A 26,081-nucleotide genomic window follows, 5' to 3' on the forward strand; every position below is an offset into this window, starting at 1 on the left:
TAGAAGATGGCCTTAAGATCAAATCTTGCCGTCATAATATCGAAAAACACAGCACTGAAACAGGACATTCAGATCAAGAAGTCCATGTTGGTATTTATGTCACTTCCCACCATTTCATCTAATCCTATCAGCATTTCCCTCTATTCACATCTCCATCATATGCTTCTTCACAATCATAACTACATTATTTGCCTCAACTACTTCTAATACTGAATAATTGTCACAAGAGATTTTGAGAACAACTACGGAATCAAATTAACAAGCTAAATCCAAGGTCTAACTGACAGGTTTCATCATCAGAACACATACAGTTATTATAAGTAATGTCTGTTAAATCAATTACATAGAGGTGTATCTTCATATAAAAAATACATAGTAAACATCCAAAAATAATGTCTAATTTTAGTAACATTGCGAAATGTGCTAATCAGATAATCCATTTTTAGCAAGGAACGAGTATAGAGTTGCTATTGTTGTTGTTATAAATCTCCTAGTAAATGGTCAGAGAGGCATTAGCAATGGCCAGGAAGCATGTTGTCTGCAATGTGGGAGTCTGCTGTGTACAAAATTGCTGCTGTGTCACATTGCAACAGTGACTATAGTTCATAAGCATTTCACTGCCTGTAAAGCACTTTGGGGTGTACAGAGCTCATAGAAGGCACTATGGAAATGCAAGCTATTTTTGGATCTTTAATTTAGTTTTGATTCTGTTTTGAACATTTTTTTAAACAATCTTTCCCAGTCAATGTTTGCATTCTATCACCCATTGCCAATGACCATTCCCCATACGAGCGCTACAGTCTGTTTCCATGTTGTTTTCTAAATAGCAGCTGACCATAACGTGTCCACATCATTCAATGGACCTGCCCTTTTATCATCCAGGCTGCTGGATTCTACTTGTGAACTACCATAGACATAAAACATGCTATAATTGAAGCTTCGCATTCTTCAAAGTCCCTATTCTCGGCTCACCAGCCACTCCACTATTCCAACAAAGAAACTGGAAAGGGGAGGAAACCATCTCTTTGTGCTTTACAGAAGCCTATTGTTCTAGAATACATTTCTGTTTAGTCTTAGGTGGCCACAAAATGAAGAAAATTATCTTATACATGAACTTTTTCTCTTTCCACTGATGCTGCCTAACCTGCTTGATATTTCCAGCATTTTCTGGAAATTATTCCAGTGTCTTACCCAATATTAACCCCTCAAACAATACTTAAATGGCAGGTTATCCGGCCATTATTACATTGCTAAGTGTGGGAGCTTTCTCTGCTTAAATGGGCTGCCATATTCACAAAAGTAACTGAACTTTAAAAAAAAATACACTTTAGGATGCGTTGAAAAGGGCACAAAATTATTGCAGTCTTTATAAATATTCTTAACTGATGTCAGCTTCTGGTCACAGCTAAAGCGTTTGGTTTCATGTTGAAGTAAGTTTTTTTAGAGAACGATTGCTGCAAAGGAGATTACTTTCCATCAAAATGGAGACAGTGAATTACTGTAAACACAGAAAGGATTAACATGCCTAGATTAAAGCAGATAAACCGTTCTTCTGGCATAAAACTCCTCATACGCAATAGCTGGGGGAAGAAGATCCAGCCACATTTGCAAGTTTAAAGCCCAGGTTTTGTCTTCTGTTCCCTCGACCCCGGCATTATTTAACCTGCCAAGCGAGCCGGCTCTGAGCGCGATGGGCACCACAACCGGCCAATCAGACAGCGCCCCGCGAGGCGAAAACCCCGATCCGCCTATCGGCGCGGTCGGGAGGCGGGATTTCCGGTTCCAGCTGCCCTGAGTTAGACGCCGGGTTTCCCCAGCAACCGAACGGGGGAAGAAGGTGCGAGGGAACGGCCCCCGACTCTAATTAACACTGATAAGCTTGATCATAATATTCAAGCGCCGAGACCGTCCGTGGATCTTACCGGGTATTCCTGTCTGGTGTGACATAGTGGAGGCGCTGCTTTGGACGTTGGCTGCACAGAGAGACGCCAACAGTAACGGGGACGCCCACAGCCTGCCGCAAACTGCCGCTGGGGGCGGAGGGGCGGAGCCGCGCAGCCGCGGATGGTGGGGCCGCAGCGCCCACCCGCGGCCGGAGACCGGCACCGCCACCTCCGCCCGCTCCGCGCCAGTTGCCGAACGCAGCGACACCGCGCGGCCAGATGGGTTCATAGCCGCCGCTCCCCCCCCCACCCCCACCCCCACCCCCACCCCACCAGGGAGGTGAAGGAGCTCAGAATCAGATTCATTAACACTGACATATGACGTGAAATTTGTGTTTTGCGGCAGCAGTCCAGTGCAAAGGCATAGAAATCTATGTTACAAAATAAATAATAGCCCAAGGGAAAAAAGGACATAGGAGAGAAGATTTCTTTATTAGTCACATGTACATAGAAACACACAGTGAAATGCACCTTTTGCTTCAAGTGTGCTGAGAGCAGCCCGCAAGTGTCACCAGGCTTCCGGCGCCAACAAAGCATGCCCACAACTTCCTAACTAGTACGCCTTTGGAATGTGGGAGGAAACCAGAGCACCCGGAGGAAACCCACGCAGTCACGGGGAGAACGTACAAACTCCTCACAGACAGCAGCTGGAATTGAACCTGGGTCGCTGGCACTGTAATAGCGTTACGCTAACTGCTACACTACCACGCCTGTAGGTGCTGGAAATCACACAAAACACTGGACGAACTCAGCAGGTCAGGCAGCACCTAAGGAGGGAAATGAGCAGTGGATGTTTCGGGCTGAGACCTTACATCAGGGCTGGAAAGAGACAGTTTCTGGCTTCTGCCCTCTTCCTTTCCAGTCCTGATGAAGGGTCTTGGCCCAAAACATTGACTGTTCATTTCCCTCCATAGATGCTGCCCGACCTGCTGAGTTCCTCCAGCATATTGTGTGTGTTGCTCAAGAAAAAAGAGGAATAATGAGCTAGTGGTCCTTAATGATGGCTGCTGCCTTCATGAGGCACCACATCTTGAAGATGTCCTGAAACTCACTCTATAATTCTTGGAGACAGTGGTGATTGCTGAGAAGATGGTGGTCTCTCAGTTGCTGAGGAGATGGTGGTCTCTCAAGTCAAATCAAGTTTATTGTCATATGCACAAGTACATGTGTGCACAGGTGCAATGAAAAACATACTTGCAGCCGCATCACAGGCACATAGCATCAGATAAGCAGCATTCACAAGAAAAACATAAATTACACACAATTTTTACAAGAAAGAACACAATTTGAAAAAAAATGAAGTCAATTTTAGTGCAAATTTATAATAGTTTTGCTAAACTGTAGTGATTAGGGTTGTGCTGGTTGGTTCAAGAACTGAATTGTTGAAGGGAAGTAACTGTTCTCGAACCTGGTGGTGTGGGACTTCAGGCTTCTGTACCTCCTGCCCGATGGTAGCGGTGAAAAGATGGTATGGGCTGGATGGTGGGGATCGTTGATGATGGGCGCTGCCTTCTTGAGGCAGCACCTCCTGTAGATACCACTGATGGTGGGGAGGGATGTGCCCGTGATGTATTGGCTGAGTCCACTACCCTCTGCAGCTTCTTACATTCCTGCACATTCGAATTGCTCTACCAGATCATGATGCAACCAGTCAGGGTACTTTCAACGGTACATCTGTAGAGTGTTAGAGTGTTTGTTTGTTAGAGAGGTTCAGTGACAAGCCAAACCTCCTTAAGTGTCTAAGAAAGTAAAGATGCTGGCGTGCCTTCCTTGTGATTGCGTCTATGAGCTGGGCCAAGGACAAGTCATCCGATATGCTAACGCCCAGGAATTTCAAGCTGCTGACTCTCTCCTCTGTCAATCCCCCATTGTAGACAATGTAGGATGAGATTCTCTGTGCCATCTGGTGAAGTAGAAGGTTCCCTGTGCCAACCTGAATGATTTTGAGTGATCATGAACCTGGGATTTCCATGAGCGGTGGGGATGTTGCACTTTATCAGGATGGGACAAAGAGTACAAGCATAAGAATGGACCAGCGAATAAAGTCAGAATAAGGAAAATTGAAAAGGTAAAGATACAAAAGAAAAAGAACTGGGGAAGACAATTTGCACCACCTTCGGTCAGAATAATGATTTTACAGGGTTCACTGGAAATGGAATAACAACTAAAATTGGTGAAATTGGTAAAATTTATAAGGTGTACATGAACGTCTGGACTGTGGTAAATAAGGGTGCAGGAAGAGTGGCATGATAACTGCACAGGAATATTATGTGGTGGTAATTCCAGAAACTTGGATCAAAAAGGGGCAGGACTGGGAATTAAATATTCCTGGATACAAAGTGTTTAGAAGGATAGTAATGGAAAGAACATGGGAAAATAGGAGCAGGAGTAGGCCACTTGGCTCCTCAAGCCCGTCCACCATTCAATTGATTATCGCTGATATACCCTAGACTTCATCTCCTCTTATGTGCCAGATCCCCACAGCCTTCAATTCCCTGATCTTTCAAAAAAAATTATCTACTCCCTCTTTAAGTACCCCCAATGATCTAGCCTCCACAACTCTCTGGTGTAGAGGCCTCCAGAGACTCTCCACCCTCAGCGAGAAGTTCCTACCCACCTCAGTTTTAAGTGACCACCCCCTAATCTTGTAACTGGGTTTGAACTCCTGCCAGTGGAAACTTCTCGACTTCTTCCCTGTCATGCCTCCTAAGGTCATGTTACAATAAGATCACCTCTCATTCTTCTAGACTCCAAAGGATATAGATCTAATTTTTTAAACTGCTTGTGATTGGACAACCATCTCATTCTAGAAATTAGCCCTATGAAACCTCTGGACTGCCTCCAATGCCGGACGTTTTCCTCCTCTTTTCATTTTACTGCTCCACTGCGAAGTCTCTTCAAGGTACGCCCACTTTGAGCAAGTCTGCCTCCTCCCTTCCTATCCCTGTGCCTCCACAGATGATGCCTGACCTGCTGAGTTCCTCCAGCAGCTTGTTTTGTGCTCCAATGCCAGTATATCCTAAGGAGAAGACACTTGGAGTACTGTGCACAGTTCTGCATCTCTTCATTCCGGCAGCCTGTTTATACCCTGCTGCAATTTATCACTATCTTTGGAGTTGGGAAGAATGAGAGGTGATCTTATTGTAACAGCAGCGAGTGGTAGTTTTTTTGGATCAGAGGAAGGTGACGAGTGGCATTCCTCAGAGTTGGGCCAATTACTTTTTGACTGATATTAATGACCCGAACACGGGGCTGCAAGCCACAATTTCTGCATTCGCAGGCAACACAAAGCTTGGCAGTGTTGTGAGCTGCAAAGAGCACAGTGATAAATTGTAGCAGGATGTAAACAGGGTGGTAGAATGGGGAGGTGCAAGATAGCTGATGTTCAGAAGGCAGTTAATAAGACCTACACAATTCTCACTCTATCAACAATGGCATAGAATATAAAGGCAGGGAGTCAGGCTGAGCTTTTATAAGGCACTGGTCTGTCCGAACTGGAATATTGTGTTCAGTTTTGGTTGCCATGTATGGGAAGGGATATAAAGCCATTAGATAGAGGGTCCAAAAAAAATTTACAGGAATGGTTCCTGGGATGAGGGACTGTAGGTACAGGGATAGATTGGAGAGTCTGGGATTGCTTTCTGTGAGAAGGCTGAGGGGATATTGGATAGAAGTATATAAAATGATGAGGGATAAGGGCAGAGTACCTCGTGGGAGGCTGTTCTCTTTGGCGAAGGGATCCAGACGAGAGGTCGTGAAGATGAACATAGAACACTACAGCACAGTACAGCCCCTTCGGCCCACAATGTTGTGCCAACATTTTATCCTGCTCTAAGATCTATCCAAACCTTCCCTCCCACATAGCCCCCTATTTTTCTATCATTCATGTGGCTATCTAAGAGTCTCTTAAATGTCCCTTATGTATCTGCCCCCACAACCTCTGCATAGAGTGCATTCCACGCACCCACCACTCTCTGTGTAAAAAGCTTACCCCTGACATCCCCCTTATACCTTCCTCCAATCACCTTAAAATCATGTCCCCTTGTGTTAGCCATTGTCGCCCTGGGAAAAAGTCTCTGACTGTCCACTCGATCTATGCCTCTTATCATCTTGTACACCTCTATCAAGTCACCTCTCATCCTCCTCCTCTCCAAAGAGAAAAGCTCTAGCTCGCTCAATCTATCCTCATAAGACATGCCCTCCAATCCAGGCAATATCCTGGTAAATCTCCTCTGCACCCTCTCTAAAGCTTCCACATCATTCCTATCATCCTTCCAGAACTGAACACAATACTCCAAGTGTGGTCTGACCAGAGTTCTATAGAGCTGCAACATTACCTCATGGCTCATGAACTGAATAACCCGACTAATGAAGGCCAACACTCTATATGCCTTCTTAGCAACCCTATCGACCTGCGCGGCAACCTTGAGGGATCTATGGACGTGGACCCCAAGGTCCCTCTGTTCCTCCACACTGCTTAGAGTCCTGCCATTAAACTTGTATTCTGCCTTCAAATCCGATCTCCCAAAGTGTATCACTTCACACTGATCCGGGTTGAACTCCATCTGCCACTTCTCAGCCCAGCTCTGCATTCTATCAATATCCTGTTGTAATCTACAGCAACTTTCTACGCTATCCACAACACCACCCACCTTGGTATCATCAGCAAACTTACTAACCCACCCTTCCACTTCCTCATCCAAGTCATTGATAAAAATCACAAAGATCAGGGGTCCCAGAACAGATTCCTGCGGAACACCACTGGTCACTGACCTCCAGGCAGAATACACTCCATCTACCACCACCCTCTGTCTTCTATGGGCGAGCCAATTCTGAATCCACACAGCCAAGTTTCCCTGGATCCCATTTTTCTCCTGACTCCATGAAGAACCTCATCAAACACCTTACTAAAATCCATGTTCACCACATCCACTGCTCTACCTTCATCAATATGCTTTATCACATCCTCAAAGAATTCAGTCAGGCTCGTGAGGCATGACCTGCCCCTCACAAAGCCATGCTGACTGTCCCTAATCAGTCTATGCTTCTCTAAATGCCCATAAATCCTGTCTCTAAGAACCCTCCAGTAATTTGCCCACCACTGAAGTAGGGTGCACGGGTCTGTAATTCCCAGGGTTATCCCTACTCCCTTTCTTAAACAAAGGAACAACACTTTCCACCCTCCAATCATCTGGTACTACTCCTGTGGCCAGTAAGGATGCAAAGGTCCTCCTCTTAAAAGAATTAAGCACTTTTTTTACATTGTATATGGTCAGAATCTGCAGATATGTTTGAGGCTAGTTCCATTATGTCGTCTGAGAGGGAATTTATAAATATATCGTCCAGAAGAAGTTTCAAGGCTACGGAGAAAGGACTGCAGGGTGGACTTAGAGAGTTGTTCTGATGGAGAACTGAGGCAGATATGATGGGCTGAATGGCTTTCTTCTGTAACCATTCTATGATCCTTTGATTCTCCAGGTTTTGAGAACATACTTGTACCTTTTCTTCTTTCCACGCTGTACTTTCTTTCCATGACAGAGCTCAGAGGAGAACATCTGTTTGGGGAGTCTGAAGTTGGCCATTCAAACAAAGTGGCCTGACTATACGAGCTAACTGAGTGTCGTTGTGTACTCAGTGCTGGGGATGCTAGCTGCAAGATGATGCCAGTGTTGGTTTGCTTATCTTACCTGTGCATTAAAAGGATTTTGCAGGGACTGCACTGCTGGTATCACTCTCCAGGGTTTTGAGACGTCTGCTGTGGGTGGTTCAGGTCTCGCAAACATATATGGGTGTAGATATTACCACTGCCTAGAAGACCGTGAGCTTTGTGCGAGGTTTGAAGTGTTAATCTTCAAAACACCATTTTCCTCAGATGGCCAAAGGCTGTGCTGGTGCATTGGAGACAACACTGAATTTCATTACTGATGTCTGTCATCGCTGTCTTGAAATATGGGATGTTTTCCAGGGTCTCGTCACAGACGTTTATTGTTGGAGGGCGGTGTTGCACGAGGAGGTAAGTTGGTAGAGGTCATTTGTTTTGTAGGTGCTGAGTGCAAGGCCCATCTTCTCAAATGCTTCTGTGAACATGACAACAATGACTTGGAGATCAGCCTCTGAGCGTGTGCATACATATTGTCTGCATATTCCAGGGCAACTACAGATGTTGGGTAATCTTGGTTCTGCAGAGCAGGCGACATATTGAACAGTTTCCCATTTGTCCTGTAATTATCTCCACTCCAGGATGGTGCACAGTGTCGGGCTGCAGAAGTATGGATCACTTGCAGTGGATTGATGTACATTTCAACATCTATGGTAGGGAAATCAGTAAAGATAATTACCTAGAAATTGGTGTTCACCCTCTTTTGTGCTAAATACATTGGAATTGGAACTGGTTTATTTTTGTTACTTGTACCGAGGTACAGTGAAAAACTTGTCTTGCATACCATTCATATAGATCAATTCATTACACAGTGCATTGAGGTAGTACAGGGTAAAACAATACAGAATGCAGTGTAAGGTGTCACAGCTACAGAGAAAGTGCAGTGCAGGTAGACAATAAGGTGCCAGGTCATAACGAGGTAGATTGTGAGGTCAAGAGTCCACCTTATACTACTAGGGAACCGCTCAATAGCCTTATAACAGCAGGATAGAAGCTGTCCTTGAACCTGGTGGTACGTGCTTTCTGGCTTTCGTATCTTCTGCCCAATGGGAGAAGAGAGAAGAGAGAATGTCCAGGGAGGGTGGGGTCTTTGATTATGCAGGCTGCTTTACCAAGGCAGCAAGAAGTGTAGATAGAGTCCATGGAGGGGAGACTAGTTTCTGTGAAGTGCTGGGCTGTGTCCAGAACTCTCTGCAGTTTCTTGCAGTCCCAGGCAGACCAGTTGCCATACCAAGCTGTGATGCATTCAGATAGGATGTTTTCTATGGTGCATTGATAAAAATTGGTGAGTGTCAAGGGGGACATGTCAAATTTCTTTAGCCTCCTGAGGAAGTAGAGGCGCTGATGAGCCTTCTTGGCTGTGGCATCTACGTGGTTGGACCAGGACAGGCTGTTGGATAGATGCCCACTCTGATTTCAACTGGAACCATCATCCACATTATCCCCAGCAAAACTCAATTTCATAAGTAGAGACATTGGAGTACAAAATCAGGGAGGTTATGTTGAAGCTTTATAAATGGTGGTTAGGCTGCAACTGGAGTATTGGGTTACATAAGATAAGATATCTTTATTCATCACATGTACATCGAAACACACAGTGAAATGCATCTTTTGCGTAGAGTGTTCTGGGGGTCAGCCCGCAAGTGTCACCACGCTTCCGGTGCCAACATAGCATGCCCGAAACTTCCTAACCTGTACATCTTTGGAATGTGGGAGGAAACTGGAGCACCCGGAGGAAACCCACACAGACACGGGGAGAACATACAAACTCCCTACAGACAGCGGTCGGAATTGAACCCGGGTCGCTGGCGCTGTAATAGCGTTACGCTAACCACAACACTACCATGCCTACGACAATATCCAATTCACCATTCACAGGTTACTTACTGACAGTAAGTGCTACAATACACACCACTTGGCAAAACCTTGGAAAATATCTAATATCAATGGCAATTTCTATCTACTGGGCATTTTTTTATATGTTAGAAAAAATAATCAGGCCCTTTCATATGCTTTGCACTGTTTTACTAAAGAGAAAGATTTGCACCTTTCATGTCCCTTTTGAGTCAACTCAAAGTGTGTTCTTGCCAGAGATGTAGGAAAAAACATTAAGGTAAAAAGCATTTTTCTACATCACATATATCTGGCACCAAGGAGTTATTTAATATTCTCACTGAATGTGGGCATATAGACTTCACTTGTTCCTGATCAGCTTTGAATCGAATGGTTCTCTGGGCCATTTCAGGGCTAAGACTCAATCATGATCTTGTGGGTTTAGTGTCACAATCAGGCCAGACCAGGTATTGCAGCAGATTTTCTCCCCTGAAGTGAACTAGATGGGTTTTGGTGACAATCTGGCAGTTTCATGATCATCATCTCTGATGGTTATGTTTTTGTAGCTCCTTATATCAATTCTTCTGCTGCTATGGAAGGATCTGAATTCACCTTTTAGCCAGGCCTCTGGACTGCTAGCTTAGTACCTTAACCCATAAACGTGGTGATTATGCAGCAAATGGGTTTAATTGAAACCTACTAACAAGCAGTCTCTTTGGTACAAAGAACCTCTAATACACATATCCTTTGGTACAGAGAAACAGCTCTATGTAGGCACTTTGATATAAAAGAACCATTAATACACCAAACATTTGATACCAAGTCTCCCTAATATAGGATATCACTTAGAGTAATAGAGTTATACGGCCCAGAAACAGGCCCTTTGGCCTAACCTGTCCATGCTGACCGAGGTGCCTTCCTGAGCCAGTCCCATTTGCCTATATTTGACCTATATCCCTCTAAACCTTTCCTATCCATGAACCTATCCAAACGTCTTTTAAACATTGCAATTGTACCCGCCTCTACCACTTCCTCTGGCAGCTCATTCCATATACCCACCACCTCTGTGTGAAAAACGTGCTCTTTAAATCTTTCCCCTCTTACCTTAAACCTATACTCTCTGATTTTAGACTCCCCTACCCTGGGAAAAAGATTGTGATCATTCGCATTATCTGTGCCCCTCATAATTTTATAAACCTCTATATAGTCATCCCTTAGCCTCCTTTCATTCCAGGAAAAACAGTCCCAGCCTATCCAGCCTCTCCTTATCTCAAGCCTTCCAGTCCCAGCAATACCCGTACGAATCTTTTCTGCACCCTCTCTTGCTAAATCGCATCCTTTCTAAAGTACGGCGACCAGAACTGTACACAATATTCCAGGTACGGTCGCCAGCGTCTTATACATGACATCCCAACTCTTGTACTCAATGCCCTGTCCGACGAAGGCAAGCCTGCAAAACAAACTGCCTTCACCACTTTGTCTACTTGTTTTGCCATTTTCAGGGAACTAGGTACTTATACCCTTTGTTCTTCAACACTCCCTTGCTTGGATATGAAGAATTCTGAGTCTAAACTTCATACTATGATGATTACCTATTGTCTCATAGTACGTAAGAAGTAGAAACAGAAGAATGTATTCTTGTCAATATTACTAGTACCTCCGCAAGGAATTGTAATGTCATCTTCAGTGGTCTCTAGGATCATACATTTCAGACAGTTGGCTGAGGGCAGAATTTAACTGTTCGAGCATTGACCTTCCACAGAGTCTGTTAGGAAATAGAAGTCTCCATTCTATTCATGGTGTCTCCAGCCAGTACTCAACAGCTAGTCTGTTAATAGTTATTAGTTAGTGACTGGGGGCATTGTTGAACACAAGGGGTGGTGGGGGTTGGAAGGGGGAGAAGACGAGGGTGAGGGTGGTGTAGGGGGAGGTGATGGTCTGTGAAAATTAGTTCTTTATTTCCCCTCTTTGTCACATATCTTCAGGAGCTTTGTGTCTGGACTTGATTAGAGAGACATAAGAGAGACAAAGGAAGCCCTTGAGGTGACGGAGAGAAGAGTCATGTGATTGATACATAATGGGTTGGTTGTAAAAAAGTATGAAGAAACTCAGGCTTTACAGCTTTAAAAGCAGGAACAGGAGATATCATTATACAAACATGTGAAAGTAACAGACAGTTAGACCCACTGACCATTATAGTCAGACTAGTTGTGGTGCCAAATGAACTGCAATACTGCTATTCTAACCCATCCTGACTCATGTGATGTCATATCAAGTGTGTTGGACAGCCAAATCCAGAACTATTCTTTAAATTAGACAGCAGTCAGACAAGGCTGTGTAGTTTCAAACCAGTGAGAGCTAAATTTCAGACTGATGCTAGGGATTCTTTTTCAGTAAGAGCAGTCAACACTAGAACCATGCAGCTCAGGAATTATTTAAGAAACAGCTGGATGCTGTAATAGGGCCTGTAATAGTTTTCCTTAAGGCAAATGATCAAAGATGAGTCAAATGACCTCGATATTTGCATTTATCTTCTGAGGATCTTACTGATTTACTGTTACTTTTGTATCCTGTGTTCTGACATGCTGTGCAATGAAGATTAACACCACCTTCTCATGTTGCTGCTTGAGAGAACTTCTTATGCATACAAAATTCTCGTTTCAATTTCAGATAATTATATACTTCTCAAACTTCTTATTATTTTTCCAGGCTTTTCTCCTTCCTTCCCACCCCACACCTAACACCACTTATTAGCTACACTAAAGGCTGCTGTAATCTAAAGCAAAAAACTGCTGGAGGAACTCAACAGGTCAGGCAGCATCTGTGGCGGCAAAGAGATGGTCACTGAATCAGGTCGGGACCCTGCATCAAGACTCATGCAGAGTCTCAACCCGAAATGTCAAGCATCCCTTTACCTCCACAGATGCTGACTGACCCGCTGAGTTCCTCCAGCAGTTTGCTTTTTGCTTCCACATATTGGCTGGTGAACATAAGATCTAAATATCTGCTGGTATGGTGAGTTTTGTTGGATTTTGGATGACTTAATGTTTAGACTGTGTTGTAATTTAACTTTGATTGCTTTTGGATGGGCACATTAAACACAAACATATTATGCACAAAATTATACAGAGTCATAGAGTTATATAGCACGGAAACAGGCCCTTCGGCCCAACTGGTCCGTGCCGACCAAGATGCCCCACCCAAGCTAGTCCCATTTCGCCCATAACCTTCTAAACCTTTCCAATCCATGTACCTTTCCAACTGTCTTTAAAAAGTTGTTATTGTACCTGCCTCAACCACTTCCTCTGGCAGCTCGTTCCACATAGATACTACCCTTTGTGTAAGAGTTGCCCCTCAAGTTCCTTTTAAATCATTCCCCTCTCACCTCAAACCTTTGCTCTCGAGTTCTTGATTCCCCAACACTGGGGTAAAGACTGATTGCGTTCACCCCATCTATGCCCCTCATGATATTGATCCTGAAACCTTCAGCAATGCCTGCACCTCTATATAATCACCTCTCAGTCTCCAAAACTCCAAGGAATAAAGTCCTAGCCTGGCCAACCTCTCCCTATAACTCAGTCCCTCAAGTCCTGGCAACATCTTTTCTGCACTCTTTCCAGTTTAGTAACATCTTTCCTATAGCAGGGCAATCAAAACTGAGCACGATATTCCAAGTGCGGCCTCACCAGCGTCCTGTACAACTGCACCATGACCTCCCAATTTTTAGACTCAATGCCCTGACTAATGTTACTTATATTATTCACTTACTATTTGCATCCTTAATGTGCATAATGATTATCATGTACTTGTTGACACTCCTGCCCCAACTCACAGCCCAATCTTAGATTATGAGTTTCCCTTTGTGTTCTGTACTACTTATGGAAGCCATGTCCATCGGCAAACCAGTTCGAAGGAGATTCATATTTGCCTTCCTCCCATTCTAGCAGAAACCTAGGGCCAGGTTTTCTCTTCATCTATTTCTACCCTCCCTGCAATTATTTGGGAGGGGATGTAAGATATTAAGTTCTGAGAGGCATAAATAGTAAGAGTTGTTATCCAGGGGCAGGGGGTTCTTAAACTTGAGGGCAAAGGTTTAAGGTGAGAGGGGAGAATTGAGGGGTAGGTTTTCCACATGGAGGGTGGTGGTTATCTGAGATGAGCTGCCAGAGGAGGTAATGGAGGCAGGTACAATTACAACATGTAAAAGGCATTGGACAAGTACTTTGATAGGGAAAGCATAAAGGGGTATAGCCTAATGAGGACAAATAGAATTACTGTAAATAGACATCACAGTCAGCATGGATGAGTTGGGCTGAAAGGGCCAGTTTCTCTGCTGTACAATTCTATGAATCTATACAAAGTATAGCCAATTTATATGGGCAGTGGTAAGTTGTGGGATCCTATGCTAGCAAGGGCAAGCAAAGAAAGACATACATTTGTACAGTGCCCTTTACATCACATATTGTGGGTGACCGCTGGCTAAATGTTGGCCTGCGAGAACTCCAATGCAACAGCTTTTGCAACGTCTGACTGTTAAGGGCATGCCAACTGACATCCCAAAGTGTTTTCCAGCTGATCAAGAAGGTTCATTCATTGACTGTTTTCAGACAGAGATTGAAAGTGCAGTAAATTGTAAGGTAGGAAGTTCCAGGAGGAAAGTGTGGACAGTGCAAAGGGAGTAGGATTAGCAAAGCATAATTGAGCAGGAAAATAATTTGAAATGGCCTTTTTGTGGCCATCAATTGGCAACATTATGATACTGTGACTCTGGTCACCAGCATTTATCACCTCATTATTTCCTATCCTTAAAGAAGCAGTGAGATAAAACATTGTGTATTACCGCTGAAGCATTGCACTGTTGCTCAAAAAGAGAAAACACCGTTCTTGACATGGTTGATGATTCCAAAACAATAGCACATCAAGACTTAAGAACACAAGAAAACATTAGACGAACTTGACCAGATCACTAATCTTATTAAATCACAGTTTCATCCTGTTCAGACAATGTGATCTAATCAATCAGATTTTGATTATATTTCATTTCACTAGATAAGCACCTAGTCTGTTAAAAATAACAAAGGTGTTAAATTACATGGTGTCAGTAAAAGGTTTAGCAGGCCATAACAATAACTGTGACTGAGACAGTAATATATCAATTAAAAATAACAGGAAGGCCTGAAAATAAAGTGAATTTTCAAACAAGGAGACATTACTTAACAGGTACTCCTCTTTGTGACTGCATTTAGCCAGAGATAAAGCTATGGATTACAAAAAAAACTAGATTTAGGAAAGTCCCAATGTCCTGTGCTGTAATTTGGAGGCCATTGCAGTGAGGTGCATTGGACAGCAGGGGGCAAAGAAACCACATTGGAATCAGACATCCAGTCTAAATCTTCAGAAAAAATCCGTATTTAGCTTCAGGTATAGAATTAAGCGGCACACAGTGAGATTTAAAGCTCAGGCTTATTTCAATACCAATCTTAAATGAATTTAACGCAACCGCAGCTTGCTGCATGCAAATTAGGAGAAATGGGATCTGTGAATGATGTAGTAACTCAGTAACATACCTGTTTTATATGGCTTTGTGACCGGATTTGGGGTTAAGTAATTAATATTACTAAATTATAAAATGCAGATTATCTCTGCCTATGTCCTATTTAACCAGGATAAATTTGGTGAACTCAGCTTCACGATACAGGTTTATGGTGTTGTTATCTCACAGTTTGTTATAGAACATTGAACACTACAGCACAGTACAGGACCTTCGGCCCACAATGTTGTGCCGACATTTTATCCTGCTCTAAGATCTATCTAACCCTTCCCTCCCACATAGCCCTCCATTTCTCTATCATTCATATGGCTATCTAAGAGTCTCTTAAATGTTCCCAATGTAGCTGCCCCCACAACCTCTGCTGGCAGTGTGTTCCATGCACCCACCACTCTCTGTGTAAAAGACTTACCCCTGACATCCCCCTTATATTTTCCTCCAATCAGCTTAAAATGATGCCCCCTTGTGTTAGCCATTATCGCCCTGGGAAAAAGTCTCTGACTGTCCACTCAATCTATGCCTCTTATCATCTTGTACACCTCTATCAAGTCACCTCTCATCCTCATCTCCAAAGAGAAAAGCCCTAGCTCGCTCAATCCTCATAAGACATGCTGTCCAATCCAGGCAACATCCTGGTAAATCTCCTCTGCACCCTCTCTAAAGCTTCCACATCCTTCCTATAATGAGGCGACCAGAACTGAACACAATACTCCAAGTGTGGTCTAACCAGAGTTCCATAAAGCTGCAACATCACCTCGCGGCTCTTGAACTCAATACCCCGACTAATGAAGGCCAACACACCATACGCCTTCTTAACAACCCTATCGACCTGCCGGGCAACCTTGAGGGATCTATGGATGTGGACCCCAAGGTCCCTCTGTTCCTCCACACTGCTAAATGTCCTGCCATTAACCTTGTATTCTGCCTTCAATTCGATCTCCAAAAGTGTTCTCAACTTATATACTTGATGAGACCCTTAAACTATTGGTTCTTCAACACAACAAATTCTACTCTACAGATGATCACCAGGGACAGCTTCTCTTTTATTTTTAAGGTTGTAAAACTTCTGAGTGAAATAGCAAGAAGCACAACCCCTTTCCGCCCGGGTACTCTGCACATAATAAAGTATTAAATGTCCCACTAACAGCCCAGGGTAGGTGGGTGTGTCTTCCGGTGAGATTTAGCTGACAATATGTTGCACAGAAAATAATCAAGTTGCAACACTTCACCTCCACACGTGCCTTTACCTTCATCCACGCGACTTACCACCTTGAGAGGATTCAGGGCACAGCTCCCAGCAAATAGATCTCTCATTCAGCTCTGCAAACCCCACCCACTCCTAGAGTTGGCAGGGAATAAATCCAAGCTCTTTAAAACCCTCCAGTCAAATTTGGGAAAGTTACATTTGCAGGCAAGTCTGAAGTAAAACCATTTGCTTTGTGATCACAAGCCCAGGCAGGAAAACAGCAGGAAAGGGAAGGATATGTTTACAAAAAAACATTTAAAAAACCCTGCTGGCTGGCAGGAGTGATTATAGTGTGACTGTTTACCTAAGAAGATTCCATTTTAAATAGGTGTGGGGGATTATAGTAGAGGCAGCATGGGCCAAATGATCTTCTGTGGACTTGCTTTCCATGCTCTAAATGCATCCTTTAAAGAGGTGTAGAATACAATGCAATAAAAGGTACCTCTAATCTCCCCACACCGGTGATGACGATAATGAATGAAAAATGAAACAAAGGTAGCTGAAATGAGAAATGGAAATGTCAGTTCCTAAGCCTAGAATAGGGTTGCCTACTCTGATGGTATATCCTATTAGTAAATTGGTTTATTTACCAATATCATAACCGGAAACCAGCCTCCCCTCCATGGACCCTGTCTATACTTCTTGCTGCCTTGGTAAAGCAGCCAGCAGAATCACAGACCCCACTCACCCCGGACATTCTCTCTTCTCCCCTCTCCCATTGGGCAGAAGATACAAAAGCCTGAAAGCATGTAACCAGGCTCAAGGACAGCTTCTGTCCTGCTGTTATAAGACTATTGAACTGTCCCCTAGTCTTAGATGGACTCTTGACCTCACAATCTACCTCCTTATGACCTTGCACCTTATTGTCTACCTGCACTGCATTTTCTCTGTAACTGTTACACTTTATTCTGCATTATTGTTTTACCTTGTACTACCTCAATGCACTGTGTAATGAATTGCTCTTTACGAATGGTGCTGGCACTGTGTAATGAATTGATCTATACAAGTTTTTCACTGTACCTCGGTACAAGTGACAATAATAAACCAATTCTAATTCCAATGTATTTAGTACAAAAGACCTTGTACTACTTCAATGCACTGAGTAATGAAATGATCTGTATGAATGGTATGCAAGACAAGTTTTTCACTGTACTTCAGAACATGTGACAATAATAAACCAATTCCACATGTCGAGGTACAGTGAAAAACTTTGTTTTGCATGCCATCCATACAGATCATTTCATTACAACAGTGCATTGAGGTAGTACAAGGGAAAACAATAACAGAATGCAGAGTAAAGTGTCACAGCTACAGAGAAAGTGCAGTGCAGGCAGACAATAAGGTGCAAGGTCAGAACAAGGTAGATTATGAGGTCAAAAACCTATCTCATTATACCAGGGGACCATTCAATAGTTTTATAACAGCGGGATAGAAGCTGTCCTTGAGCCTGGTTGGTACGTGCCTTCAGGCTTTTGTCTCTTCTGCCCGATGGGATGGGGGAAGAAGAGAGAATGTCTGGGGCAGGTGGGGTCTGTGATTATGTTGGCTGCTTTACCACTGCCTCGCTGCCTCATATGGCATGTGGCAGACCATATTTTGTTCAAGGGCCTGATGCAGTTAAATTCAGTGGTGCACAAAGCCCAAGGAGTGTTTAAGTAATTAGATGGTGTCCCGATACTGCAGATCGAACAGACACCTGGAGTGAGATGGATCAGGACAATTACTGGAAATTGCAGGGTAAAGTGTATAGAGAGTGCTTCTGAAATGATAATGCAACTGGCCTTCAACAGTCAGAGCATTGAGTATAGGAGTTGGGATGTTATGTTGCAGTTGTCCATGACATTGGTGAGGCTGCACTTGGGCTATTGTGTACAGTTCTGGTCACCCTGTTAAAGGAAAGATGTCATTAAACTGGAAAGAGTGCAAAGAAAATTTATGAGAATGTCGCCAGGACTCAAGGGCCTGAGTTATAGGGAAAGGTTGGGCAGCTAGGACTTTATTCCTTGGAGCATAGATGACTGAGGGGTGACCGTATAGAGATGTACAAAATCATGAGATGCATAGGTAGGGTGAATGCACGCAGTCTTTTCCCAGGGAAAGGGAATCAAAAACTAAAGGACAGAGGTTTAAGGTGAGATTAGGAAAGATTTAAAAGGGATAAGAGGGGCATCTTCTTCACACAGAGGGGGCTGTGTACATGGAACAAGCTGCCAGAGAGTGTTGTGCCTGAGTAATTGAGGCAGCTACGATAACAACATTTAAAAGACTTAGAGGGATATGGGCCAAACATGGGCAAGTGGGATTAGCTTTGATGGACATCTTGGTTAGCACAGATGAGAGGGGCCTGTTTCCGTGATGTATTACTCTTTGACTCTAAAATCTGAATTCAGTAAATTGAGCAATAGGGAACCAATAGAATTTTGTAGGGACAAGGATGATGGACAATAAAGAATATCATGTGACAGTACTGCCTGTCAGGTTGGCGGAAACAGAATTATTGCTTTTGAAAGGAAATCGGACAGATACTTGAGAGGGAATAAGTTGTAGGGCGATGGTGAAAGAGCAGGGGAATGACACTGACAGGATTGCTGTACTGGCATAGATTCAGTGTGTTGCACACCTTCCTTCTTCAACAATTCAATGATACAACAATTCTATGATCCCACACCTTGACCTTTTCCAGGACTGATGCAAGGGTTGGATGCCCTTAGGATTTAGGATTGTGGATAGTGATATAATGGGTTGTTAGTTATTGCATGGATTTGAAGGCAGGAAAGTGTGGTGGGAATTAGAGCTCCTTCCCACTTATGGCTTGGGTGAACCTGCATCATTTTTATCAAATAATCTGCAGGTAAAATGTCCACATTGCTTCGAAAAACACATTGTCACACAATGCCCATTGCTGGTACACTTTTAGGGACTAAGGATGTTATATCTTGAAAACTATTACATTTTTACATTCAAATTGGTACATTGTGGTTAATTTTTGTCCAACAACTTTTAGGTTTTTAATCCAAACACCTCAAAGGCAGTGTAGACTTTTGTCACATTCAACAAGCCAATCCTGCCATTCCAGATACATTACAGTCCCCTTCACACTGACAGCCTCTCCCTCGAGTGCAAAATCAGGAATTGTCACGGACCCTTCCCACAGAATTCGCACCCAGAGCAGAACGTCATCACCTTGGTAGCTGGAGGTAAGGCAGGTATTAAGATGATTTAAGATCAGTGAGTTTGGTCAACGGGGCAACTGTTGCCTTATGCATAGTATACATGGCAGACATTCATAGTATATACCATTTGTCATAACCCCAAGGGCAAACAATATGCATTGTAAGATCTGCACGAAGACATCTCACTAAAATACAAATTTCCTACATTGAGTAATACAGCATGGAAACAGGCCCTTCGGCCCAACCTGTCCATGCCAACCAAGAGGTCAACCTGAGCTAGTTCCATTTGCCTGTATTTGGCCAATAAACTTCTAAACCTTTCCTATCCATGTACCTGTCTACAGTTATGACAAAGCAGGCTTCAAGCCTATATTAGAGCTTACATTCCATATTGAAACTCCCCGTCCATTGATATCCATCTTGGAGATAAGAATGGATAACAATCAACATTGCAAATTAAATGGATATTCTGCATTGCATTGAACAGGCAGCTTTGATAAATAAACAGCACACGGCGCTGGACTTGGTAGATTATGACCCCCCCCCCCCCCCAGCTCTCCTTTTTCACCCACCCTATCGATAGCTCCACTCTGTGCATCACCTTAATTGGAAGGGTTGCAGAAAGTTTTGAGAAAACGAAGTGCGTGACAGCAACACAGTCCCGGGCCATTCCTGGGATTTCCGAAAACGAGCGGGAGCTGTGCGTGACAAGCACTGGGGCCTTCACCCGGAATCTCCAGATATATATTTTAAAAAACCCTTCAGACTGACAAGGCGCTAAGTCCAGCGCTTCCCCATACAATTAACTCTGCACCCGGTTTTTGATGGAGCTGTGTCTACGGGGCAACACATGTAAAGGCAAAAGGCGCTCAGAGAAAGTTGCAAATTCACTATCATTCCAATGCACAGCTTTAGAAGCACTTCATTACAATATCTGTAATAGTGCATTTATGAAATGAAAATACTTGGCTCTGCACATGTTTTGGTGGCCCCTCGGTTGACACTTGGCAGAGTGTCAAATTTTCCACGTTGTAAGTCTCTGTAATATATTCCGGTTTAAGGTTACAGAGGAAGGGAATTGGTCTGACATGCCCCTCGGTGGGACGGACCTGTGTCCTGAGTGGCTGATTTCAAAGCAGGGTGGGGAGACGGGGGCGGCTCCTACGGAAGGGCATGTGTATATCTGTGTGCTCATAAGTTTGAGGCGAGCGTGTCTGAATTTTAAAACAAAAAAAATTGAGAGTGTTGGGGGGTTTAAAATAAAAACAGAGTGAAGCAAGTAGTAAATCCCAATGTAGGACTGAGGTTGCAGGGAGGGAAACGGCGCGGGAATGCAGGACGTCAAACTGGATGATTTCATTTGCCATCTTCGGAAAGAAATGGTGAGTTCAGGAGGACGTGAAATTTTCCCGGGCGATTCGTGTTTACTCCACATTTCCCCCAATGTCTCTTCACGGGGGTAGAGCTGATGTTGGAAAAGGTGTTGCATGTGGACGGTGCAATAATTCAGATACACAGTCTGGGGCGAGTACCTGTAATTATAGTTTGCAAAAATAATGATATACATTTGACAGAATTCCCTTCATTGTGGTAAATTGCAGCGAGGACCCTGAGACTTAATGCAACAGGTCCAAAATCGTTACTGTTTGAGGTTATGGTGTGGCTTTGCGGGTTTCCAACAAGAGGACCTGGTCCCGGGCTGTTAGGAGCCCCGAACCATTTGGACGTACGGGGTGGGGGTTATTATAAGGATAGAGGGCGAGGAGAGGAGGCAATGCAGGAGGAATCAGACGCGCTAACAACATCCCAGTAACGCTGGCGTTGCCCAGGGCACTGGGTTGAGGGAGAAGGGCTGAGGGTGAAGGGTTTTGGTGGAATCCGTTCACATCACCAGCTTGAATGTGAACTTGAGACGAGATTTCTGGAAAGAATGCAGAGTCTTCCTTTTGTTAAGTTGAAACGGAGCAGGCAGGTGAGTGTCCAGGTGTTCGCCGGCGCGGTTTACATGTTCCTACCTGCCCGCAGTTTTTCACGCTGCAGAAACTGGAATGTTTCAATGGGAGGAGAGTCTGTCTCTCTCTTACTCATCTCTAACTCATGAGAGACAGCGAGGGCGATGTTTACTTGGACAGTGAGCCCAGATCCCCTGAGGACATAAGTCATTGCTCACCCCCCCCCCTCCCCAGATTTACTATTTTATTCAAACCCCTCTCATGTTAAAGACCGAAATGGTGGGAGAACAAAAAATCTGGCTTTAAGATTGTCTTGGTGGAGGGTTGCAGGGGAAACTGTTTCACCCTTTCACCACATTGTTGCATGTTATTTTCCCTAGTTTGGGATGTTGGACGGGAGGTGGGGGAACGGGGTTTGAGCTTTTTCACGTGGAAGGAGTGGGGTTTGACATTCTGATCGGCTGCATTGCCGACTGAGGTTCTGGGATGATGAAAGCGAACGCAGAACTGAGGAGGGGTTTGGGACCCATTCACTGCAGCTGACGTTGCAGCTACCCACAGAGTCACCAGGGGGAGCCTGTTAGTCATGTCCCCTTCCAGCACACCCAACGAATGACACCTGGCTATCGCTTCCACTGGTTGGAATGGTGGTTCGGAGAAAGCGAATGCCTCCCCAGAGTTTTCTTAAACCAAACTCTCGATGCATAAATCCGTGTAGGACCATAGGTACAGCACGGATCAATCCCTTCGGCCCAACTTGTCCATACCGACCAAGATGCTGAACAGTACCAGTTCTGCAACCTCTTCTCATAACCGTCATTCTTCTGTACAAGACACTGGTGAGGCTCCACTTGGAGTATTGAGCTCAGTTTTGGTCACCCTGCGATAAGAAAGATGTTAATAAACTGGAAAGAGTGCATAAAAGACTTGCAAGGATGTTGCCAGGACTTGAGGGACTGAGTTGTAGGGAGAAGTTGGACAGAGTGGGACTTATTCCTTGGAGCGTAGGACACTGAGAGGTGATCTTGTAGGGGTGTATAAAATCATGAGGGGCATAGATAGGGTGAATGCACTCAGTCTTTTTTCCAGGGTTGGAGAATCAAGAACTAGAGGGCATAGGTTTAAGGTGAGGGGGGAGAGATTTAAAAGGGACCTGAGGGGCAACTTCTTCATGCAGAGGATGGTGTTATGTGGAATGAGGAAGTGATTGGGGGAGGCGGAATAACAACTTTTAAAAGACATTTGGATAAGTACATGGATAGGAAAGGTTCAGAAGGATATGGGCCAAATGCGGGCAAATGGGACTAGCTTGGCTAGAGATCTTGGTTGGCATGGACTGGTTGGGCTGAAGGGCCTGCTTCCGTGCCGTATGGCTCTGCTGAGAAACTAGCACAATGTCTTGGAACCTTGCAGCCTAATGGCATGAACATTGAATTCTCCCACTTTACGTAATCCCCACACCCCTTTCCTCCCCCCCCCACACACCCCCTCCCCAACCACGCCTATTCTTTTCTTCCCTTTCCTAGCCTCTTTTTTCTACCCCTTTTTTCCTCCTTACCTTTGACCCATCCCCCAGTGAATCTGCTCTCCCCTCCTCCCCCACACCTGCCTATCACTATCTCTTACCTGCATCTACCTATCACCACGCTGTGCCCACCCCGCCTCCCCTCTTTTGTCCACCTATCACTGCTCTGCTTTTCCCTCCTATATATTGGGCTTCCCCTTTTCCTATCTTCAGTCCTGAAGAAGGGTCCTGACTCGAAACATTGACCGCCTGCTTTTCTCCACGGATGCTGCCTGGCCTGCTGAGTTCCTCCATGGTGTTTTTTCATGTATAACCCTGCTATAGGAAGGAAGTCATTAAGCTAGAAAGGGTGCAGAAAAGATTTACACATGTTGCCTGAACTGGAGGTCCTGAGTTACCGGGAGAGATTGGATAGGCTGGGACTGTTTTCCCTGGAGCGAAGGAGGCTGAGGCTTGATCTTGTAGAGGTAGGGCCGATCATCAGTCTTTTTCCCAGGGTAGGGGAGTCTGAAACTAGATGACATGGGTTTAAGGTGAGAGGGGAAAGATTTAAAGGGGATCTGAGGGACAAGTTCTTTACACGGAGGGTGGTGGGTATAGGGAACAAGCTGCCAGAGGAGGTGGCAGAGGCAGGTACAACATGTTTTTAAAAAACAATTGGACAGGTAGGTACATGGATAAGAGAGGTTTAGAGGGATGTGGTCCAAATACAGGCAAATGAGATTAGTGCAGATGGGTATCTTGGTATGGATGAGTTGGGCCGAATGGCCTGTTTCTATGAATCTATTAAAATATTCTCAATGTCAAAATATCGAATTGTAAGAAATTCAACTTTATGGGGAGAGATTAAAAATTTCTTACTGAAACACATTTTGGTTATTTCAGCAGAGATCTTCACAAGATACAGTAATGGGAGACAATCCATTACACACAGCAGGATGCACACAATAGCTATCAAGTGATTGGAGGACAAGCCATCTTGGCATTGGTACTTAGTTGGCAATGGTAATTATTGTGGGTTTTAGTGGATTGTAAGGGTTCTGTGTGAGCAAAGCAGCCTGCAACACACCTTAGTGTACAGGGTCAAAGGTTACCAGAAAGTAATGACAGTAGGCCATTCTGTCTCCAGTGTGATATCCCACTCATTGGACCTGTACCAATTCCACCTACCTCCCTGACTCCTTGTATCCTCATCTGGCAAAAATCTGTTCATCTCATCTTTAAAATTCTTAACTAAATGAGCATATTGTGGAATAGATTTCCATAGTTCTCCCATCCTTGGTATTGCGCTGAAAGACGGACACCCAGACTCTCATGTTATTAAAAGATCCTTGGGACAGGTACACGGATAGGAAAGGTTGAGAGGGATATGGGCCAAACGTGGGCAGATTGGATGGGAATCTTGGTCAGCATGGACCAATGGGCTGAAGGGCCTGTTTCCATGCTGTGTGACTGTGTACATGGATAGCTAGAGTTGTAACTAGATCTTAATCTACATGTGAAAGGTATACAAATGTGCAGGGGGTTCATCCAGCCGCAAACAGGATACGCAACCATCTACACACAGGTACCAGAGAAAATGTGCACACACAGGCATACAGACAGCCACAGGGTGACCTTATGAATGATTTCATTTTTGAACGACTTTCCTTTTACATTCTCCTCTTCAACAGGAAAAAAAAACATTGCAGCTGCTCCAACAACTGTGTCCAAACTGTGACCTCCACTACCAAGAAGGACGAAAGCAGCAGATGTAAGGGAGCACCACTGTCCGCAGCCTCCCTTCTGTGCTGCACAGCTTCCTGATGTGGAACTGTGTCACTGTCCTTTGTTGTTGCTTTGTCTAAATCCTGGAACTGCCTACCCAATGGCAGTGTGTGGGATCAACCACCAGAAGTACTCGGTGGTTCTGGATGGGAGGTCACCACCACCTTCTCTCACATGCAATTAGGAATGGGCAATAAATCCTGGAGAAGTGAATATATTTTTGCTGATAATAAATACTTTAATAAGCAGGTTCTTGTGTTTGTCCCCCCCCCCCAGATAAATATGAAGGAGGCGGGAGCGTGTCTTCGAGACCAAATGCAGTGTATGATGCAAGCGCTGCAGGACCTGAAGCAGATTCACAACATCAGCAGCCTGAGCCTGAAGGAAGAAGAGGAACAGAGACCCCTGCCTCCCACCAAGGGGAGGACCTCCCACAGTTTTACCTCGGACATCTCCGAGTCAGACACATACGACTCTGCGTGCTGTCTGGCATCTCCCAGAAGCGAGGAGGAAGGCAGCCCCTCAGTGTTTGCGTCGCACTCCAGTGACCGTAGCTTGGAGTTCGACTCGGGTTATTCAGAGGCTTCTGGGCCCACGCTGACGAAGGCGGCACGCGTCGGAAGTTCGCCGTGCCTGAGAGAAAACAGACTTCCCCCGGTTGGGATTTTGAGAAATAAGATTGGCCTCGGGCCAAACAAAAAAATAAGACCGAAGTCTACCTCTGATGTTTATTCAGAACAGTCCTCTTGGAAGATTTTCGATTACGCTGATCCCAATGATTGGACAGTGAATTTGCTCTCCCAGAGCAGGAACAGGCAGCCCCTCGTACTGGGGGACAATTGCTTTGCTGATCTGGTGGAAAATTGGATGGATCTACCAGAGGAGGCGGACGAGATGACGGAACCAAGGGGGAAGGAGCACTCCAGCAGATGGTTGGGGAAGCCTCACGACTTCATCCTGAACATCTCCGGAAATGTCAGGCGCAAACTGGCCAACATCTCCAGGTCTGACAGGTCAAAGAGTACGGATCCAAAGCACCAAAGCAGCAGAGACAACAGCCATGCGCACATGCTATCAAAGAGACTCTCTTGTCCGACAAATTTGGCTAATTACATGCCAAAGCTCTCTTATCTCCATCGTTCTCACTCTAGCCTACCCCAGACGCATGAAGCATCAACAGACTTTGATAAATTCATTGCTTTGATGAAAAGCAGAAGTAGGAAACCAATTATTTGCAAGGACACAATTAGTTATGTATAGAGTAAACAAAACGCACATAAAGCTAATGCTTCATATTTGAGGCATACATTAATCTTGTTTTTTTATATCTCTTTTTGATATAAGCCAAAATGTATAAAACCATTTAGTTTGTTTCCATACATTTTATATTTTATACATTGCCTTAAAAATAAACACAAAGAATTATTTTAAGACT

General features: G+C 44.4%; 2 protein-coding genes across 4 annotated transcripts in view; one reads left to right on the forward strand and one right to left on the reverse strand.

The window, feature by feature from the left end:
- LOC127571368 (twinfilin-2) overlaps positions 1-2,056 on the reverse strand; it is an 86,855-nt gene extending 84,799 nt beyond the window's left edge. Inside the window, exon 1 of one of the 2 annotated variants that reach the window (XM_052017681.1) lies at positions 1,923-2,056. In XM_052017681.1, coding sequence (XP_051873641.1) covers positions 1,923-1,947 — 25 coding nt within the window. In that variant the 5' untranslated portion in view covers positions 1,948-2,056. The remainder of the gene's footprint in view (positions 1-1,922) is intronic. The other variant, XM_052017680.1, reaches the window with a different exon arrangement.
- Positions 2,057-20,622: 18,566 nt separating this feature from the next.
- inka1a (inka box actin regulator 1a) lies at positions 20,623-26,071 on the forward strand. Of its 2 annotated transcripts, none has more exons than XM_052017712.1 (2): positions 20,623-20,784; positions 24,923-26,069. In XM_052017712.1, the coding sequence occupies exons 1-2, from the start codon at positions 20,734-20,736 to the stop codon at positions 25,904-25,906; spliced, it is 1,035 nt and encodes a 344-aa protein (XP_051873672.1). In that variant the 5' UTR covers positions 20,623-20,733; the 3' UTR covers positions 25,907-26,069. The 2 variants fall into 2 exon arrangements, with proteins under 2 accessions (XP_051873672.1, XP_051873673.1); XM_052017713.1 differs by lacking the exon at positions 20,623-20,784 and adding an exon at positions 23,769-23,884 and having other exon boundaries at positions 24,923-26,071.
- The last annotated feature ends 10 nt before the right edge of the window (positions 26,072-26,081 follow it).

Source organism: Pristis pectinata, chromosome 6, assembly GCF_009764475.1.
Source record: "Pristis pectinata isolate sPriPec2 chromosome 6, sPriPec2.1.pri, whole genome shotgun sequence".
NCBI lineage: Eukaryota > Metazoa > Chordata > Chondrichthyes > Rhinopristiformes > Pristidae > Pristis > Pristis pectinata.

Bases quoted from the DNA above. Each gene is read 5' to 3' on its own strand.
- inka1a (XM_052017712.1), top strand. From the start codon at position 20,734: ATGCAGGACGTCAAACTGGATGATTTCATTTGCCATCTTCGGAAAGAA. The intron at 20,785-24,922 runs GTGAGTTCAGGA...CCCCCCCCCCAG, and splicing joins GCCATCTTCGGAAAGAAATG to ATAAATATGAAGGAGGCGGG.